The 21,578-nt window shown below is 42.4% G+C and overlaps 1 protein-coding gene across 4 annotated transcripts in view; it reads right to left on the bottom strand.

Annotated features, from left to right (window-relative positions):
- The window catches only part of EXOC6B (exocyst complex component 6B), a 525,494-nt gene that overhangs the window by 169,561 nt on the left and 334,355 nt on the right, over window positions 1-21,578 (bottom strand). Inside the window, exon 19 of one of the 4 annotated variants that reach the window (XM_074195720.1) lies at window positions 882-21,090. The exons of the other annotated variants lie outside the window; for them this stretch is intronic. Coding sequence (XP_074051821.1) covers window positions 21,058-21,090 — 33 coding nt within the window. The 3' untranslated portion in view covers window positions 882-21,057. Of the gene's footprint in view, window positions 1-881; window positions 21,091-21,578 lie in introns of those variants that run through there. 4 annotated transcript variants of the gene reach the window in all.

The raw sequence follows: 21,578 nt of genomic DNA, 5'->3' as shown, positions 1-21,578 counted from the left end.
ACTCTTAGGGTATACAAAAATATTTTAGTTATTTTGTGATGGTAAAAAATTAGAAACTGAGCAGGTGCCTCCCCATTGGGGAATGGCTGAACAAGGCAGAGTACATAAATGTTCTGAAATGGTACTGTGCAATAAAAAATGAAGCAGGTTGTTTCAGAGAAACCTGGGAAGATATGTGTGAACTGATACAGAAAGAAGTTAACAGAAACAGGGAAACAATTCAAAAAAGAACAATGAGTGGCAAAGATAAACACCTTGGAAAGACTTGAGAACTCTGAGCAATGTCATGAGGAACCATGAAACAGGCCTATTGATAAAGGTGAAAGACCCAGTATACAAAATGATACAAAGAAATGACATTTCTTTATTTTTTTTAGGTTGTTTTTTTTTTTGCAAGGCACATGGGGTTAAGTGGCTTGCCCAAGGCCACACAGCTAGGTAATTATTAAGTGTCTGAGACCAGATTTGAACCCAGGTACTCCTGACTCCAGGGCCAGTGCTTTATCCATTATGCCACCTAGAGGCCCCAATGACATTCCTTTAAATATGGCCAAGCAGAAATCTATTTTGCTCAACTACACTTTGGGGGGTGGGAAATAAAAGGGAGAGTAAGGTAAACTTTGGCTAATTGAGAAAAGAAATGTAATTTAACTTAAAAATAAAAACCATGAATAAGTAACTGAATTTATATGCTCGAAGAGAATATGCTTCAAAATAAAGACTTTAGATAAAAATTTTAAGTATTTTAAGTAATATCAATCAAATATAAGCATATTAATGTTCCATATATTCTGCAATCATCTGGAAGTTCTCAATTTTTAGTGTTGAAAAATTAACCAAAAGATAAATGTTTTTTAAGAGAAAAATGCTAATCCCTTCTCAAATAATTAATTATTGATCACAAAAACAAACAAACCAATTCTTTTTTCCATAAGAATGGCAGATATCATATCTACAATCAATCTATCAAGAAGTATTTATGGATCATCTCCTGTGTCTTGGGTCCCATGCTAACCTGGAGGTATGAAGACACTAAGTGAGGAGGCAATATGGTTGCTTCTTGTTCTTCATTCAAAGAAGACCAAAATGACATCACTGTGTTTGAGACAAGCTGCAGTGTGTCCGAGTGTGGTTGATCAGCCCAGTACGAGCCTGGGATGCTGCACCACAGGTTGGGCACGAGTGAACACCTGGGGTAGGTATGCTAAACTTACCTATGTCATGTTTCCTTTGAGCCGCTTCCACTCTACCCTCCTCTTGATGAGACAACATATGACCATAGAGGCACATCCATACAGAACAGCTCCAAGCCATGTCTGACAGAGGGTTGAGGGGAGTGAGTGGTGGATGCCAGGGACCAGGAAAGGCTTCCCGTGGACAGTGACACCAAAGCTGAATCTCAACCAGAGGCTTCAAGTGGCCGAGGGAAAAGGAAAGAGAATCTGCCATCCTAAGGTCCACAGAGTGGGGTGAGTGGGGGGAATGCTGAGGCAAGGAGACTTGGGTCTCCTCTCATATGATGTTCCTACAGCACACACCTGACCACTGTGAGTGTGGCAGAATCAGAGAGATGACACAAGGTGATGATGGTTTTCTTTGGTGACTACCTGAATCATGAGGGCTTATCATCAAGGAAGACTCCCAGTCCAAAGAAGCATGGGCTGAGGTCCCCAGATATTTGGACAATGGTCTCTTTGCTGCACCTGGACTACAGACCCTCTGGCTCTGAGCCCATCACTCTTTTCATTCCAACACCTGGCAGGAAGACAGTAAATGGCAGTCTGAAGCCCAGAAGGTTGAACAGAACTGGGGAAGAAAGGGAAACGCCACTTCTAGTCCTGACTCTGCCCTTCCCAGTCTTTAGTGCCCATGCCCACACCACAATGCATCGGTTGTTTTTAGAAGAGCAGGGGCCCCACTGCCAAAAGGGCAGGTTGCAGAGTTCAATGAGCCCCTCTATGGCAAGAACTATGAGAGGTGTCCAAAATAAGATGCAAATAAGAAGCATCTTTGGAAGAACAGTTATAGTGAGTCTTTTAAAGACTGCCAGACCGGCAGAGTAATGGATTCCGTCAGCTGCAAGAGTTTCTTCAGCAGACTAGGTAAAGGAAAGTCATCCCAGCCAACTTTTCAGAACAAAACTTCCAAGACAGTTAGACACACCAGAGGTTAATAAGACAAGTTAACAGAGAAAATGCAAACTAATGTAACACAAAGAGCAAGAAGCAAATCACTTAAATGGGAGAGTCATTGTGTGAAATCATGGCTCTGATTTTCCCAGTTCCTTTGGTGAATGCTACACCTATGAGACATGAAATTTTTGGTAATTCTATCAGACCAAAAGAAATATGGCTAAATACCAAGAAAAATCACATTCAAGATGCACAGCAAACATCAAAATCTCAATTTCATACGAGACTAGACTGATTGAGATTTTATCAGCTACCTTTCCTGAGGTCAAACAGAATATGGTGATTTATTTATCCAAGAAATCATTCATTGTGATCAACTGGAATTTATATGAAGACTAGAAGGATGGCTCAATAGCAGGAAAATAATTACCATAACTGATATTACAAATCAAATCATCCCAAATCCCAAGGTCATCGCAACAGATGCAGAAAAATCTTTGACAATGGAACAATACTTTTTATGCTAAAAAACACATTACATGCTATTTCCCAATAGATAAGCGATTAATGTATATGGACAAAAAGTTCTCAAAAGAAGAACTAGAAGATGCTTACAACCATATGAATGGATGCTCCAAAACCACTAAAAATGAGATGCAAATAAAAAGAAAATCCTGAAGTTTAGTTCACATCTTGAAATTTGGCAAAGATGACCAAAAATAGCAATCCTTGCTGATAGAGGGATTGTAAAATGATAGATATGCTAATGCAACGTTGCTTTGTGATGCCATTATGAAAAGTGATTTGAATATGTAGATAAATTGACTAATATGTCTATAGCACTTAAACAAGATACTCTACTGCTAGACTTCTGCTCCAAGAAAGGCCCCGATAAGAACAAAGACCCCCTATAAACCAAAACATTTATAGCAGCACTCTGCGATAGTTAAGGATTAGAAACAAAAAAAGATGGCCATCAATTATCAAAAAAACTGTGGCACATGACTGCAATGGAATATAATTGTGCTGTATGAAGTAGTCTGTGTGAGGAAGGCAAAGAAGCCTAGGAAAATCTCTGGGAACTGAGGCAAAGTAAAGCAAGCAGAGCCAACAAGATAGGAACCCCAACAATGTAAATGGAAAGAATAATGACATCCCTCCCCTGCAGAAAAAGGAAATGTAACAAAATTATAAAGATCAAGTGGGATTCACATGAAGAGAGGACAGCTCCAATCCATTCCTTGGGCGAGGTAGAGGGTCCATAGCTGTTGTGTGGTTTATGTGTTTTCAGGCTTTTTCAATGGAAAAAAAAACACAGGATAACAACAAAACTTATTTTAAACGATTAAAAAGAGCATACAGAATTGACAAATTGATCAAAATATTTCATTTATTCTCATCCACTTCATCTCAACCAGCTATTTATTAAGTTGCTACCATGTGCACAGAATTCTCTGGGGCTCAAAGAGCTTGTGATCTAGCCAAAGGATGAGCCCCCAATACAGACAATGTGACGTAAGCTCGCCGGAGAGGCAGGAGGGGCAGCTAGGTAGTACTGCACACTGAGAAGGCAGGCACATGAGGAAACCCAATCAGCATGGCGAAGAACATGGGGTAAAGAGAAGCAGAGAGGCAGCCCAAGGGAGAGTGGCCACAGGGAGACCCTCCCGAAAGGAAGGAAGCCTGGGATTGTGAAGGAAGGTGGGGCACCTCGGAACCTGCTGGCAGTCTAGCTGAATGGGGCTTTACAAGGTCAATCAGCTTTGTGTGAGGAAGGTAGGAAAGAGCCCCTTACAGATGAGAGAAAGGCACATCTCTACAAGATCTGACTTGGTTTAAAACAACTCCCATGCAGCTCTCTGGCCCACGACATCCATCAGGGAAAGGAAGGGAAGAAACCTGTGGACAACCCTTATCAATAATCAAAAATCCTGAGAGGCAGGTGCTCTTACTCCCTCTGAAAGGTGAGGACACTGAAATCAAGTGGCTTGGTCAGAGTTAGAGAGCAGGGAAGTATCTGAGGCTGGATCTGACCTCTGGCCGGCCAGACTCCAGAACACAGCAATCCTGGAGCTCCACTGCCCATCCCTGATTTCCCCAGAGCCACCCCCTCCACCCTGGCCATAATGTCCTTCTTGGGGCAATGGGGAGATGCCACCTCCCATATCTAAAACAACTCTTGGGACATGATCCGCATGTCACCCAAGGATCTGCTGGAGATGACCCCACAGTGAAGAGGTGGGAGCCTGTGATAAACCAGGGACATGGATGTGGGAAAGAAAGAGGGGGGCGCCAGGGGCTCAGGGTGAAGTTAATGCTCATGAACCATCCTTAGGACACGACCTTTCTGAAGAAGGGTCCCCTGGGTGGCCTCTCCATTCTGCTCCTTGTTTCTCCATTAAGACTCTAGATAAAAGGTGAGGAAAAACCAGGCTAGGGTTCAGACTGAGGGGAGCTGCACATCACAGGGAAGTCTCTGGGACCTGATCTGGAAAGGTGGGAGAATTCCTCTGGCATTAGCCCCGCTTCTCTAGCCACCTGCAACTGGGAGCAACTCAAACCCTCCCTGACTCCTGACTGGGATCATACCGATCGCGTCACATCGTGTATGGAGGTCCCCCACCTCATCTTGGTAACTCAGCCTAATGACTCATGGCCTTCAGGTTTCACAAAGTCCTACATGTCATCTAGGTAAGCTCTCTTCTGTCAAGGGATAAGCCATGCATTCTCATTTGACAAAAGAGACTGAAGGTCATAGAAGTGAAGAGGTTCAAGAAAAATTGCACAGGTGGTAAATGGCAGGAGGGCAACCTAACCCAGGCTCAAATTCAAACCCTTTCCTCTGCTCCTCCAGTGAATCCCCCTTGACCCATTCTAAAGAGTACACCACATCCATGGTTGCTCCTTGGTATCCTCTCTGGGTCTGTGCCACTCCCACACCGGTTTCAGAAGACCCAAGATTCCTTCCTTTCCAGGTGCTCTTTTTCCCTCTCTCAAGGCATCTCCCGTGTACCAACTCATGGACATATTCTCCCAGGCATTCAAAGGGAAGCTCCGGGAGGGCAAGGACCCTCTGGGACTTCTCTGCAGCCCCAGTGCTTTACATAAACCCTAGATAAACACTTCTTCGTGGATCGTTACATTGTGAGTGGTCATCCAGTTGACAGAAACAGGCCTGGGGGAAGAAGGGAAGCATTCCTCCCTGATCATGGATGACCAGTTCCCCAGAGGCCCTTGGAGGCAATTGGGTCATTTTAAAATCAGTTTTGTGGAGGCTGGAACCTACAACAGAGCAAACCCGCCGTCTAAGGAAATGAGCATCATCTGATTTCTTTTTCCTTACAAAGGGCTATCATTTTAGCAGTCTAGTTTAACGGGGTATATCAACTCTGGGGAGAGGAAGGGAGGCAATGATGGGGGATGGTGAAGAGAAATGTGGTACCATAGGGAGGTGGACTCAAGGGCCAGGAGGGCTTTTTAAGGAGGGAGGGGGGCCATGGCTAGGTTTGTAGTAAGGGAGAGACCAAAGGTAAATGAGAGGAGTGAAGGCACCCAGTTGATGGGAGAGAGGGGAAAAGGTCAAAGGAGGGGCTGCTCTGGTGAAATCTAAGGCAGGTTCTCAGTTACAAGATGGGAAGTTTGAGGGAGGACATGTAAGTCTGGAAGAGTCTCCATGGTGCAAGGCACAATGAGACAAGAGACAGCATCCAAGGATGGTCTTACCCCAGTCAGGCCTGGCGAGAGACCAGGCATGAGGGAGGAGCAGGAGGGAGAAGAAGGGGACAAGGTATGAGTCAGAAGAAGATGGGCTGCCAAGAGCCACCCCACTCACCAAGGGGTCAGGGCAGGAGAGGAGAGAGGGGCCCACATGGGGCTGTGGTCATCCTTGACCATCTTTTACCCTCCAGCTCCTCTCCCCACTCTTCCACTGAATGGCCCCTCAGAGATGGTTAGTGATCACTAAGGGCCAAGATGTACAGATTCTCTTGGAGTTCTCTCTTCAGATGCTGCTGAATAGTAGCTAATTCTAGATGCTGATGACCTCAAAGATGTTTGCCTTCCAGGCCCGAGTCTAGGATTCTATGACCTAGACACATCACTTCAAATGGTAGTACAGTGGATAGAGTGCTGAGCCCCAAATAAGGAAGATCTGAGTTCAAATTCAGTATCATTCATTTTCTTGCAACTAATCACTTTGCCTGTCTGCCTCAGTTTCCTCAACTGTAAAAATGGGAATAATAAAGGCACTTCACTTCCTTCTGATCTTGTTGTGAAGATCAGATAATATTTTAACATTGTTTAGTCTAGTTGCACCTAGTAGGCACTTAATAAACCTTGCTCTCTCTCTTTTGTCCAATCTCTCTTTTACTTTGCTGCCAGATGAATCTTTCTTATGCACAGTTCTTGTCACATAACGGTCCCACTCCAAACCTTGTCAGGTTCAAACCTTTTAGTCTGACATTCAAGGCTCTTCTTAGGAGGATGCCCATCTCTCTTGTCTAGTCTACCATTCAAGTACACTTGAGCTGGACTGGACATTGCCCATGTATCCCTGATCTGCAGAGCTCACTTGGAAGCCCTGGACGCCCAAAGCTGAGCTTATTGGTCTATCCCAACAAGAGCCTGTAACTCCTTCACTCATGCTTGGTAGAATCTGGAACTCTTCCTTCCCTCTCCTTCCAAACCTAATCAGTTCCCAAGCGCTGTCTGTGTCAGGCTCCTCAAGAGCTGCCACTTCTGTCCTTGGTGCCCATGTCTCACTGGCACTGGCCTGGGCAAATTTCCATCCCACAAGGTCACTGAGCTAGAAGAACTCCCGGGACAAGCCCTGGGGGGGAGGGATCCAGAATGGAATGGGGCGCTGGCTTCTTTGGAAAGAGCCTTGGCTGAGGCTGGGTTGGGCTCCTCTGGCCCCTGCAGTCCTTCTCAGGAAGGTCACCACCACTGATCCCCTTAGCCAAGAGTTCAGCATCTTCAAGAGCCTTTGTCAATTAACTAAGAAGCTGTTCAGCATGGGGGCAAGTGGCTCTGTGTGGGTCAGAGGAACAGGTTCAAATGGCACCTTGACTTCTAAGCTTATGACCACAGGCAAGTTTTTCATCTCCTCAGGTCTTCTGGATGTCTGCCAAGGTCTCCTGCTAGAGTCATCTCCAGTCCCCTCTCTGGCTCTGACAGAAGCCACAGCCACAGCCTTTCTCAGGCTACCCTGACTCTCTGGCTAGTGAGTACATGACTCTGTTCTGAGTAACGCACACCTGATGGGTCCCCCACAATTCCTTTTAAATTCATAAAACGAGGCTCCAGAACTTAGGGTAGGAGGGGGCATCTTTTCTCTATGATATTCTCACCCCATCCCTTTCTAGGGAGCAGAATGGAAGACACCTCAGAGGTTTCTGATGGCCCTCCCGTCTGTGTTCTGTTAGCTGAGCTCCAGTGGATTATCCACCGATGGGGAACATGAGAACAGCAAGGAGGGGAGGAAAGGGAGGAAGGTTCTCTGAGGAGGGGCCCTTTCCCTTCTCCTTCCCTGCCTCCTCCTGGTAAGAGAGGCCAGGCTGTCAGAGGGTTGAGCATTAGCCATGCCTTCCATTTCATCAGCTCATATCCAAAATGCCAGAGTGTCGGGGGGATCCAATACTAAAGAGACGGAGGTCATGCCCAGACCATCTCTCCAGTCTTCCAGATTTCTCTTCCTGGGCACCTCCACTGCCTGAGGTCTTTCTCCTTTACCCACGCTCACCATGTGCATTTTATAGCCACTGGTTTCCTCCTAAGCCATGCCTGCCTTTCTAAAATGCAGTTTTCTTTGGAGTATTTTTTCAGCAGAGGCCTCCCAAGATCTAGTTGCTCCAGGCCAAGGACTATCTTTAGAGGTTACAAGTTAAAATATAAAACACAGGGAAAACAGCACTTTCCCCCCTCCCCAAATACACATACACAGAGAGACAATGCCTCGAGCTAGCTGAAGAAATGTGAGCACACAAACATGTATCTGTAAACATATATATTTTTGCATACATGCCTGTATACATACATTTAAATACCTTCTTCTTTCAAACTTTCCAATAAGCTATTTAATAACCTGACAAAGCTCAGGGTATTAAAATATTAACCAAAGCTTCCAGGAAAACCTCTATAATCTCAATTGTTTATTCAAGACCTTTACAAACCTTATAAAAAATTAACTGGGCTAGGAAAAAACACCACAGCCATAGGAGAAAGTTTACAAAACACAATGGTTGAGACGCCGGACTGTCTGCCAATGGGTCCCTTTTGACTTCCACATAGGACGCATTACTCAGTTCCTCACCAGTCAATACTCTAAATAGAGCGTTTCTCCTCCCAAACACCTCATTAGCTTGGATCGCCTTGCTTTGGGGTGGTTTTTTTTCTTTTTCTCTTTGGAAGCTGCAGTGTTCTGAAGGTGCCTTGCCTCTTTCTTCTCCTCCATCAACAAACCCCTTAGTTCAGCATGTGGGAAGCCTGAGGTTCCTTTGATAGGGACCATGGAAGGATTCCCTCCTCAGGTTCCCAAGCGCACTTGGAGGCTGGCCCATGGCAACCCCTCCATTCTGTGGAAGAGAGGAAGGGACTTCCCAAGATCACTGTCCAAGGCCAGTGTATGAATGACCCTGATTCTCCATTACTTTACCAGAGCCTTCCTGGGGGAAAGGGGAGAGGTTGATTTTCCTTCTTAATTTGCACACTCTTCTCAAAAGAGATTTCCAGAGGACACAAGGCTGGTCTTGTGAGGGAGAAAAGAACCTTTCCTGTTTCTTGAAAGGTCGTAACAGAATAGTCTAATGACACAAAGGCCAACATAAGCCAGACATGACCTAGGAGAGGGAAATTTCATCATCAACCCATCATGAACCCAGAAAATCCTCTCTGAGTCAATCGTATTTCAGGAAATTGAGCATGAAATCATCTAATTTTATTTGTATTTTTTTTAGTGGCATAGATTAAGCCCTTCCCCCATCTCTTTAACCCCATCTGGAGAGCCCTAACGGGAGCTACAAAATACAAGGATTGTTCATCGGAGCATATCGGTCTGAAAACAGCAAAATATGTTAACAATTAGAGAAAAGGAAACCTGAAAGGTTGTCTTGTTAATTAAGGAACTGGCTATCAAAGGGCTCATTAAAAGCTACTGAAACCCAATGGCTATTAAAATAAACACCCATTAATCTTAACACACAAATGCTTTGCAATCAGGATTATAAGCAATGACCCTACCTCCCTGCAAGACTCAGGGTGAAGCAGAGCTTCCCCCTCCTACAGATCAACTGAAATGCCACGGTCTCCAAGGAAGGTACTTCTTTTTTTGTATGTGTGTTATATAGTTAAAAAAAAATCCGAACCTTTGCTTTTACAGTCACCAGACAGTAGGGCAAGGAGGGAACACATTTCATCAAATATTCTACACCCCCTTACAAGGGGGTAGGGGTCATTGAGAAGCTTCCACAGGTTCAAGAAATGAGCAAGACCCTTGGTGGATAAGGACTACTTGTGGGTGTGATGGTTGCAGCTCCTCTAAGCAGTTCAGAGATCTAGGAAAACTCTGGGATAACTGTTATGGACAATGCCATCCACATTTAGAGGAAAAACCCCCATGGAATTGGAATGAATATATATATATATATATATGTTATTTTTTTTAAAACTTCTCTTCTATTTTCCCTTCCTATCTCATGGCTTTCTTTGTTTCCCCTAACTCCTCAGAGAAAAATGACAAATATAAATATGTTAAACACAAATGTATAAGTACAACCTTTACCAGATTGTTCACTGCCATAGGGAAGGGGAAGGGAAGGAAGGGTGGTAGAAAAATGTGGAACTTAGAAAGTTGTAATCTTTGAAAAAAGATTAATTTTTTAAAAAAAATATTAAAAAAGTACTCGATGGGGCATTATAAAGGGAATTCCTGAGGTGGCTGTGATCAAATTAGTTCTGGTTCCATGAGAGAAATGATGGGCCAGTTTCACAGTCCCCTCACCAGGAAGTAGAATGGAGCATGAGTGGCATGGAGAGGTGGCTACAAGGTAATCGGCAAACAGAAAATCATGAAATCCTCCAATATTCATTAAAAATCCAATGTGGAAATTTAAAACAGCTGAGTTTTGAAGCAAATGAACTGGCTGATAAGTAACAAAGAAAAAGAAGAGGGAACTGGCAGATATGGAGTACTATTTGCAAGGCTAGTTAATGCCAACTCCATTTATGAGAGGATAGTGCTAATGAGCCCGAGGACATGGGTTCAATCCCACTAGGGGTCAAACAGGCTTAGCCATATACTACGGTCACTTTACACTGACCAGCTGTTTCACCAATGCCTTATGATGTGTCACAATGGGACTGAAACAGGAAACCAGGATCATTCTAGTTGTGGCTATCATGTGGCATTTTAAAAATCATCTCCTATCCTCTTACCCCAAGCAGGCTACGCAACATTTACAACTACTGACGCCATTTTATTTGATCCTCCCAACAGTCTTAGGAAGTCTATTCCTTAGACTTATTTTAAAGCTGAAAAAAGGGAGACTCAGAGAGGTAGTGAACCGACCAGCCCCATTTTCTTCAAGTAACAGCTTAAGCCGTGGTCTTCTGATGGTGAGTCTGACACCACTTTGCACCAGGCTTGCCCAGCCCCCAGAGGAACGGGTCAAACAACGTTAGTCATCCAGGTGGCCAGCTGGAATGTCTTTGGTCTGTGTCAGTGGTGTGGCAGCCAGTAACACGAGTTTCTAACTGTTTATGTGCCGCCCGGCCTGGTCTGGGCTTCACTTACACCGCCCAGGGGCAGGAGGATTTGATTTCCCCCAGCCAAGATTGGCCAAGTCTGACTGTTTACCTCCACGCCAAAGTTTATCCCAGTAGAGACATTCCTCACTGATTGAGGCCTTTGGGTAGAGTCCCACATGCAGTGGGGGCTGGGGGACCCCAACTGCCCTCCTGCATTTCCCATGACAAATGGACTGTGGGCATTCCAGAGTCTGGGGGTTTGGGAGGGTAGCACCATGTGCCTCAGTTCAAGTATGGTCCCTCACACTCAGTCACCTTGACTGATTGAATGCTCATCACCCATCTTTGAAAAGAGCCTGTCAAAGATAACTCATTCAGAGGAGCTTCTCTTGATGCCGAGTTAAAATTAACCCAACTGCCAGTGCCACTGGCGTGCTGTCCAATGTGGGGCAAACATATGTTGGGGAACCTAGGCCCTGTGCAGAGTGCCAGGCCAGGGCATGGTCCAGGACCCTGGCTGAGTCACCTCCCCTCTGCTCTTCCCCACTTCCCTCCCATGAGATCCTGCTGATAAGGGGCTCAGGATAATAGTTAGCCCCAGGAGACTCTTCCTAAAAATGAGACAGCTAGACCAAAGTCATGCTGCCCTCTGGGACAACTGGCTCTAGTGTGCAAGAAGGACCGATGGACACAACCAGATTGGCTGAAATGCCAATGAGCCCCTTCAATTAGTTAAGAAAAAAACACAATGGGATGAAAGAGCATCAGTTCACCGGGGCAGGAGACAGACTCCTAGCCAAAGGAGAAAGGGCAGCTGGAAAAAGCCAAGAGAGTGACTAAAGACCCCAAAGAACTTCGACCAGGTGGGTCCTGGCGCAGGCAGAAGGACTGGAAAGGGAGTCTTCGCCATCACCTTCCTTCTTTGAATTCCTTTGGGGGGGTCCAATGGGGGGCTAAGGGGGCATGGAGAGTTAGAGAAGGGAAAGGAACATGTTTTCCTTTGTTTTAGAAAAAGTGGTTAACCACAGCCATCGCAAGGTTCCAGGTCTAAACTGGGTTCCATTTCTTAAGAACACATTTGGAAGAAAACAACCAAGGGGAGACACATCCCCAGGGAAGACACACAGATGGATCTAACACTGAAAGGTTTTGCCAAATGGCTGCTGCCTTGGGCAGGGGACTCAGGGTATACAGAGAAGAGAGAATTTCAGACCTCTGGATACTACTGTGCAGGAAGAAGGTGGGTCTACACCAGAAAACCCCCAAACACTACTGGGTTTCCTCAACCAAGTAACTGGGGGGGGATAGCAAGCATGTGCAGGTTGTTGGGGGTATCAAGAAAGTCTAGGAGAAGGTGGTCTGGGGGCAGAAAACAAAGGAATCTAGAAGGATTCATTTTGAAGAAACTCAGGGCATCTTCAAGGACAAGTGAGGAGGGGCCCCATTCCAAGGCTGGGCACTCTGTGCAAAGGCAGAAAGAGGAAACAGCTCTGACTACATGAGGAATGATTATCAAACAGATAATGGTAGTTTTTAAAAAAAATTGATGGAATAACTGCAAAGTAGTTTGGCAGAAATTGGATTTAAACCAATACTGTACCTTATCTCTCCTTTAATTCAATCAAATAATCTTTTGATGGAACTAAACCCAAGTTGAATCTCTACCCACCGGGCCTATTTGTCTTCTGGATCTAATAGGGGAGACACTGTGGTCCCCCCAACAAGCACTTACTGAAGCACCACAGCCAGAAAGACAAAAATCAGCAGTGGCTGCCTTCAAGGAGCTTCCAGTTAACTTCTATTTTCACATTCGATTTGACTGAGAGTTCCTGACAATCCTCATCTGCTTACCTGTCACAGCTTCCCCAGAAAACTTGGTGCTCCTATCTTTGAATCTGCAGACCATACTGCGACACTGTTCCAAAAAGGAACACTATGGTCTCCCAGGTCACTGATCCTTTGGAAACCTCTTTACCCGGGGTTCTCTGGCCATCGCTTCTGGGTCCAAGTTCTCTTTCTAGTTGGCAGAATGAGCTTCCTTCGTTTCCTCTGCAGGGCTGCCACAGACATTCTACCTTGTACGCAGGGTTACACCTGAGGTCCTGTCCCTCGCAATCACCTTTTTCCTACACTCTTTTTCAAGGTGATCCCAGGATAATCAAGTTTGTTCATTTACTAAAAGGTCCATTTATTGAGATTAAATTTACAAAATTGGATCTATGTTATATGTTGTTCTTTTAGTCCTGTTTATTTGACTCTACCTCAGTACATTGGGGTCTTTCTAATCCAAATCCAAAGATTCATCCCTTTTTACAACAAAGTAATGCTGCATTGTATTCATAACACATTGTCAACTTTGTCCTCAAAAAAAAAGGACTATTAATGTTTTAGGAATTGTGTTTCTGACTTTGATTCCCTAGGAGTATAGTCTCCAGAGAGGGATTCTTGGGGGGCATTAGTATAGTAATCATGCAGAACATGAAATTCTTCCTCTGAAAACATTTTCTCTTCTTCTTTAACCATTTGTCCATTGAGGAATGGCTCATTGTATCACATATCTAGGTCAATTTCCTATACATATCAGACCCCAGAGATTTATTGGTAATGTTTTATGTAAATATTTCCCCATTTAGACATCTTATTTTCTCTTCATTGATTTTATTTTAAAAAATAGACACTTGCTTTTATATAATAAAAATAATCACTTTTGCCTTTAAGAATCCTCTATTATCATCAAGTCAAAGTTTTGAATTGTACCTGACCTCATTCATTCTACTTTTAAATAATATGATCTTTCTATGCAAGTTAGGCATCATCCATTTGGTTTAAATCCAATTTCTGCCAAACCACTTTGCAGTCATTGCATCAATTTTTTTTAAAAGAGAGTCCTTCTCATAGTATTTTATGTTCTACTGAGTTTGTTAAATATTGGCTTACTATGTTTAATGGGTTGTTTCTTGCTGATGGTGTCTTTCCCACAGAATCCCTTTTTTTGGTTTTGTTTTGTTTTTAATCAGAACCAAAGAACTTTGAAAACAACTCTTCTTTAACACAGTGATGACGTCAGAAAATACTAGTACCTGGTTCATTCTAATTTTCTCTCATCATTTCCTTGAGATTCTAGGTCATTTGTGAATGTCTGAATTTATTTTTTCATATAGTTCTATATAAAGTATCTCCATGGCAACTCAACTGGCATTTGATTTGATAGCTCCAAATATTAATAATATCACTATTTTGATTATATTGGTCCAATTCAACAGTGGGCCTAGGATTGATTTTTTCCAGTGATTTAAGCCTTCCTTTATTTTTGCAAAGATATTTTATACTTTAAATATAAATATCTTGCTTCAGTCTTGGTTAATTCTCAGGTACTTTAATGCATTTTGTGATTATCTTGAATGGTGTTTCTCATCATTGTTTCTTCCTTGTTTTTATTCATGTTTGGGGATTTATGTTGTTTTCTATATCTTGTCAAAGCCATAAATTCTCAATTAAATTTTTTTTCATAGATTCTGAAGTTAGGGAGGCAGAACATTATGAAAACTGCTATGCTTCACCTTTTCTGACTTATTTGATTTTATTGCTAGTTAATATTCCTAGAACTAAGTTAACTAATGGTGAGGAAAGAAGGCATCTTTGTTTTACTCTAATCTAGTGTTCTCCATGGAGAACAGAGTTCAGTCCTCTGATCAAGACAATGATTCCAGACAATTCCCAAAAACCCATGATGAAAAAATCCATCCACCTCCAGAGAAAGAACTGATAAACTCAATTGAGAATGAAGCACAATACTTTTACTTTATTTTTATTGGTTGTGTGTGTATATTTTCTTTTATAACATGGCTAACATGGAAATATGTTTATATGACTTCATATGTATAATTGATTTCATATTACTTGTCTTCTCAAAGGGGAGGTAAGGAGATTTAAAACTAAAAATTTTTAAAGTAAATGTTAAATTTTTTACATGTCATTGGAAAATATTTAATGAAATAGAAATCTTAAAAAAAATTTAAGAGAAAGAAAAAACCACCACCAACAACAACCAGAGCTAGACTCTATCCAGTCTATTCCCTCATTTTAGAGATGAGGAAACTGGAGCCTTGAAGAGATAACATTTGAACAAGGGCACCAAGTAAGTCTGGGCCAGATCTGGGATTGGAACACCCAGGTTTAGATTCCATAGGCAAAGCACTTTCTGTGGCTGGCATTGTACTGCTTCAACAGAGATGGGATGCTGTTCCAAAGCAGCTGGAATCTCAGGAGACATCAGTATTCAAGGTTAGAGAGAGGTCAAGGAGAATGAGCCCTAAGGTTAAGTGAATCATTTAAGAGTCATACAGGTAGTAAGGATCAAAAGCAGAATTTGAAAGTTCCCAAAATCCTTTGACTCTATAGCCAATTATGGCTCCACTGAAAATAGAGGAAGAGTAGAAATAGTAATAATCACTCGTGTTCATAAAAGTATTTGTCCAAGGTCATACAGGTAGAAAACTTCACAGATGCTTATGATCATACGATCCCCATGATTTCTGGTGTTTTGAACATAAATAAATATTGTATTTTCCACAGGATTTTTATGTATCTATTTGGTGATTTTTATTGTTTTAAAATTATAATAATTGCTTTCCTAATGTTGAATTATCCTAGCAACTTTGGCATGTCTCCAAGTTGCTCAAAGTCAATTATCTTGTGACCTTGTTACCTCCTTGAGAGGGTTTTATGGAAAAATGTTGACTCAATATTCATTTCTGAGGTTGTTCAACAGGGTTCTCTTCTTTGACTCTTGCTGATTTGGATGTGAAAACATATCATTCTATGAGGAAGAGTCTGGTATACTGCCTTGTGTTTAAGTGTATTTTTAGAAGCACAGATATTTTAAATAAAATTTTCTTAATATATTCAGACAGTGAATAAACTTTTTGAAGTGTCTTCTACACAGCAGGAACTTCTCTACGGGCTAGAGATACAAAAGCAGTCCTTGCTCTCAAGGACACAACATGCAAACTTTGATCAAGAATAAGAGGGAATAGTCAATAGAGGGAAGAATTAGAGTCAAGGAAGCCAGGGAAGCCCAGAGGCAGAGTTGAGGAGAGGGAGCCTGGGAAAAAAGGCCAACATCAAGAGATGCCAGCCCATGGAGGAGGAGGATTGAGGTCAGTATCAGCGGACCACAAAAGTAGGTGCAGTGGGGAGAGGATGAGGGCAGAGGGCTGGAGAGGACAGGGAGTCATAGATTTTGTTTTAATATTAACATACTCTTTCTCTCTGAGACACATATATAAATAATAAAGACTATTTTTTCAAAGATGAAGGAAAACAAAAGAGAAAAACAATTAACACATGGAAAGAATTGACATTTGCAATATTCTACACTTGTGAACTCCTACTTCTACTAAAGCGTGGAAGGAGGTATATTCTTATATCTATTTTTGCAGGGCCAAGTATGCTCTTTATTATTTTGCTGCAATTTCAATGGTTTTGTGGTCAATCTTTTTCAAGTTCATTCCTGTACTCAAGTTTCTCTTTTCTTATATTATAGTAATATTTCATAACATTCATATACCGCAGTTTATTTAGCCATTTCCCAATAAATGGGCATCTACTTTGCTTCCAGGTCAATATTACCACAAAAAAGTGCTACTATAAATATGATGGCTTTTATAAATCCTTTTAATCATTATATATATATTCTTATTGGTAGAATCTCTAGGTCAGAGGGACATTTTAGTTATTTTATTTCTGAATTATAGAAGAGGTATGAATTGCTCTCCAGATTTTGAAAAATTCATTTGCAAATTCATCTGATCCAGAAGACTTTTCTTTGGCCATGCACTGATTACTCAATTAGATAATAGACATAATGATCTATCATTTTTTGCTTCAGTATTTTTATAGATATTTAATCATTATCTTTGTTGGTATAAGTAAATTCCTTTTGTAGTCTTCTAAGTTGTGAATTTATTAAACCCAATTCTTATCTTTTATTGTTGAGTTTTAGCTAACAGTCCAGTTATTAGTTTTTTTAAATGGACTCTATTTAATCTTGCTTATTCGTTCCATAGCCATTTTATTTTTTCTAATGTTTAAGATTTCTTCTGTACTTATTAAAAGGAGTAGTTAATTTGATAATAACATGCTCAAGTCGTGCTCAAAAATCAATTCATTTAATAACATAATCAATTTTCATGCTTTAAATAACATGCTCAATTTATTCATAGATTCTTTTTCTATTTAGTTAAGACAAGTTTTAAGAATTATACATTTACCTTTGGGAACTATTGAAAAGAGGGGAGAATTTGGGTGGATAATGGGCATGAGGAGTCTGAGAAATAGATGCATGATTTGAGATGTCCCCAAGCTGGCTGATACTGTGGGAATGGCGTTCAGAAAGAGAATTGGGACAAAATACCCAGATAGGTAAATCACCTGCCCAGAAAGAGAACTGAACCCAAGAGAGGTGCTAAGATAGTACAGAAAGAAAAGAGAAGAAGCCCTAGTAGAGGAAGTTGGGGGGCAATGCTACAAAGGCAGACTCAGGATAGAGATGGAGGAGTATCCATTAGACCAATTGGAAAATCCAGTCCCCTGCTCTCCACTCTGTGGGGGTGCCTGCCCCACCATCTGTTTGCCTGATCTCTACAGGACTCCTCTCAAGGCTCAAGGCTGGCAGGTCTTCACTCCCCCACCCCACAGAGGGTCTGGCAGTGAGCCTCGATAGTCCTTGCCTTTACCTAGGAGGACTATGGAGGCCACACTGGCAGAGGCATAGAGAAGAGAAGCCAGCCCCTCAGAGGTTTGTCAGTTATCATTTTCTTTATTTTTGTTTGTTTTTTAGGTTTTTTGCAAGGCAAACAGGATTAAGTGGCTTGCCCAAGGCCACACGGCTAGGTAATTATTAAGTGTCTGAGACTGGATTTGAACCCAGGTACTCCTGACTCCAGGGCCAATGCTTTATCCACTATGTCACCTAGCTGCCCAAGTTATCATTTTCTTTAAAAATGAACTTGTTGGAAGCAGTTGGGTGGTTTAGTGGAGAGTGCCAGAACTGGAGTGAGGGGGACTTGAGTTCAAATCTAACCTCAGCACTTGATACTCACTAGCTATGTGACCTTGGGCAAGTCACTTAACCCCACTGCCTCACTAAAAAACCCAAAAAGGATGAACGTGTGTCAGGTGTTTTCAATTGTTGTCTTTCTAGCATTGCTGACCTGACTGTATTGCAGGTTGGGGGGGGGCATATATTTGTTTCCCTGAGGTGCTATGGGGAGCTCTAGGCTCCAGGACAGTTTTCATTTTTATTGTCTTTCTTGAATTGTGACCTACACTTTTTTTATTTTTTTTTCTTTAAAGGCAATGGGATTAAGTGATTTCCCCAAGGTCACACTGCTAGGTAATCCTTAAGTGACTGAGGCCAGATTTGACTTAGGTCCTCCTGACTCCAGGGCTGGTGCCCTATCCACTGCACCACCTAGTTGCCCCAACCTACACTTTTGATTCAAAGGTTTCAGTGATTAAAATCCCATGGCAGGTTAGTGTGCAATGGTCAGACTATGAGTCCTGAAGTCAGAAGACCTGAGTTCAAATCTGAGCTTGGACCCTTCCTATCTAGGTGACCCTGGGCAAGATACTTAATCCTCATTACTTCAATCTTCCCCCCACCCCCAGGCTCCCTTTCTCCACTGAAATTCTAAAGACCCCAAAACAAGTACTCTAAAGAAACCAATGGGGCTGGCAGAGAAAACTTGTGGCTCACTTGAAGATTTCAAAAGCAATGCCCAGACAGATCTGGGTTGGTCCCAAACGTAGAGTTCCAACACACGGGCAATGGCAGGTGCGGCAAGTTCAAAGATGACTGGGAAGCCACACCCCCCGCTGCTGTCCTCATGCAGACCATTGTGGGCTCTTTCCTGAATCATGGGGGCTGCTCCTAAGACAGGCTCCCCAGATCCACACTCATCCTCTTCTCATCCCAGGCAGAGTCCTTTTCCTAATGCAGATTTCTGATATCATTCACTGGCCCTCACATTTTTCCATCAAGCAAACTCTTTAGCCCAATTTTTAAGGCCCTTTACAAAGTGGTTCCAACCTACCTTCACACACACACACACACACACACACACACACACCCTGTTCTTGCCTCTGGCCTTTTGCTCATGCTTCTTTCTCCCTGTGTCTGGTAAGCTGTTGGCCACTTTACCTCAGTCCCCACCTGTTAAAATACTGCCCACCCTGAAAGCTTTAACTAATTCTGCCTCTTCTCCAGAGCCACCCCCACACCAGCCATACAAAGACAGCCTCTTTTCTCTGAGCTGTCACAGAACTCTAATCATACCCTTCCTATGCATTTATCCCATCATATTTATTTATATTCATGGTATCTCCTTGGTTGATTCAACCCTCCTTATCCTTTAGAACACTGCTGTTACGTGCCCATAGCGAGAGCTTCAAAATAAGGTTGCTATGGGGAGGCTGCATATGCAACTACTACACCAACAGCACTCAAACCCCTCTGCAAAGAAAATAACCCCATTTCAAAGCCACATTTATAAATGCTCTCCCTTAGGTCAAGCCCAGGCCTTCACTGATTTACGTGTACTGTTGGCAGGGGGAGTGGGTGGGTGGGGGCAGTGGAGGGATCAGTTTTGCAGGCTACTTTCCCTCTCTACCATCCCAAGCAAAATTCTACACAAAGCACGCCATCCTCATGATGGGTCATTAAACTGATAGACACCTAGAGAAAAGACAGCAATCGGTCACAATCATGGTGACCAGCTCCATCATCAGAGAGGCGGCCGACTTAGTCTTAAATTTGGTTCCAAGACTGTTCTGTCTAAATTACAAATGGACCACTTGGTGAGAACTCCAAATGTCTTTTCCTTGACTCTGACAGAGCTCCAAACTTCCACACTGAGTAGGCTACAAATTATTTTTTTAAAACCCTGTAATAACTATAGAAATCACTGAAGGTAACAGGAATAATGAATCAAATAACAGAACGTTTCCTGGAGAACCTTTAAAAATAACACTTGGCCCCTTCTCAGCTATAGGAACAGCTTTTCTTTCAAACTGTGCAGTTACTAATGATTCAAAAAGCCAGTTTTAGACTTATCCACAACTGAAAAAAATGACTTTCAAGTTTGAGTCTTGACTCCAGTTAGCGAATGAGAAAGAAGACAAAGCATTGAGCCAACGCCACATAGCTCAAACAGAGTCCCTCTGTGTCAGGAGATTAATATGCTAGGGGAACAACCGTTTGAAAAACAGATGCGCTCAACGTCAATCAAACTTTAGAAATTAAGGGAATTCATGAGCTTTGGTTATTTTTGTTGTGCCAATTCCTTGGGCACCCAAGCCCCATCTCACTGCAGTGGAAAGCTTTAAAAAGAGAGATTCCAAAAACAGAAAACCACCAACTGTAACACACATACACACGCATACCCCAAAAACTAACTGTCTACAATATGGTCATTGACTCTGCCCATATTTACCAGAGTTTGAGACATAATGTTTGTATTATCAAGGAGTATCCATGACCTTAAGAAATATTGGGTTATTCTACAATGTTTACTAGAATGCTTCTATCTTGTTCAAGTGACTTGAATAAATGATATTGTATAAGACGGACTTTTCAAAACTTTAATCTTTCTTTCTATTAATGTTAGCTGTTATGGCTTTCAGTTATATGTTGAGTTTATGGTCTTCCCTGAGCCTATGACATAATGAGCATCATTTTCATAGGGACTTGATGGAAACACTCTATGCTGAAGAATAGAAATACTATATCTTAATCTATGTTAATTTTCTGTAAAGAATTACAATGGATCACTGTTCACCGGCAAAGATGACTAAATTTCCATTTTTGGATGGGAAAGCTGACATCCAAAGAGATTAGCGCCTTGAATCCAATATTCCTCATTATGTCAATCTGAGCCAGAAGTACCAAAATACTAAAACTTTTGGCATCACCCTCTTACTCCAAATCTGTGGATGTGGAACAGAGCTGCATTTGAATCTGGAACTTATTTCAAATCCAATATTCTTATGTATAATGAACTCCCAGTACTCCTGTCCATCCCAGCACAGAGATGAGAATTGCTATGACTTAGCACCTTCACTTTAGGCTTGATGAGTTACATCCTTGTATGTGGATACTCCTTTCCCAGTAGTCATGATGTCCTCACAACTCTAGTGAACAGTTATATGGCAGATCCTGGAAAGGAACAACACTTACATCAACATCTATAGTTCCAGGTGAATATTACCGAAACATCAGAGAGTAAGGAATTCTTCATATAGCCAATGATCCCAAAGACAGCCTCAAACCTTGGCCAACACCTAAGCAAGTTTTGTTGGTCTGATTGGCCATAGTTGGACACACTGTATTTTGACCTGGATGCAGTGATGGCATTTTGGGCCTCTTCATGCATGAAGGACAACAATGAGGATGACAGGTAGTTTCTTAACTAGCAGTTTCCAGCTACTCATAAATAATAAAACAGAAGGGTTACTCCCACTCCTACTAAGAATCTCAGATATCACTTTCCCAGGCAGGTCATGCATCCTCGGACAAATTCAAGAAAAGTGGAGCTTCTGGGAAGCACACAAGGGTAAAGAGGGTCTGGATCCTAACCACCACCAAGTCCTCTGATCAGAAACACCCTGAAAAGGAGAGTTTATCCACACTTAGATCACTGCCTG

Source organism: Macrotis lagotis, chromosome 1 (assembly GCF_037893015.1).
Source record: "Macrotis lagotis isolate mMagLag1 chromosome 1, bilby.v1.9.chrom.fasta, whole genome shotgun sequence".
Taxonomy (NCBI): Eukaryota; Metazoa; Chordata; class Mammalia; order Peramelemorphia; family Peramelidae; genus Macrotis; species Macrotis lagotis.
This window is presented reverse-complemented; position numbering and strand designations above follow the sequence as displayed.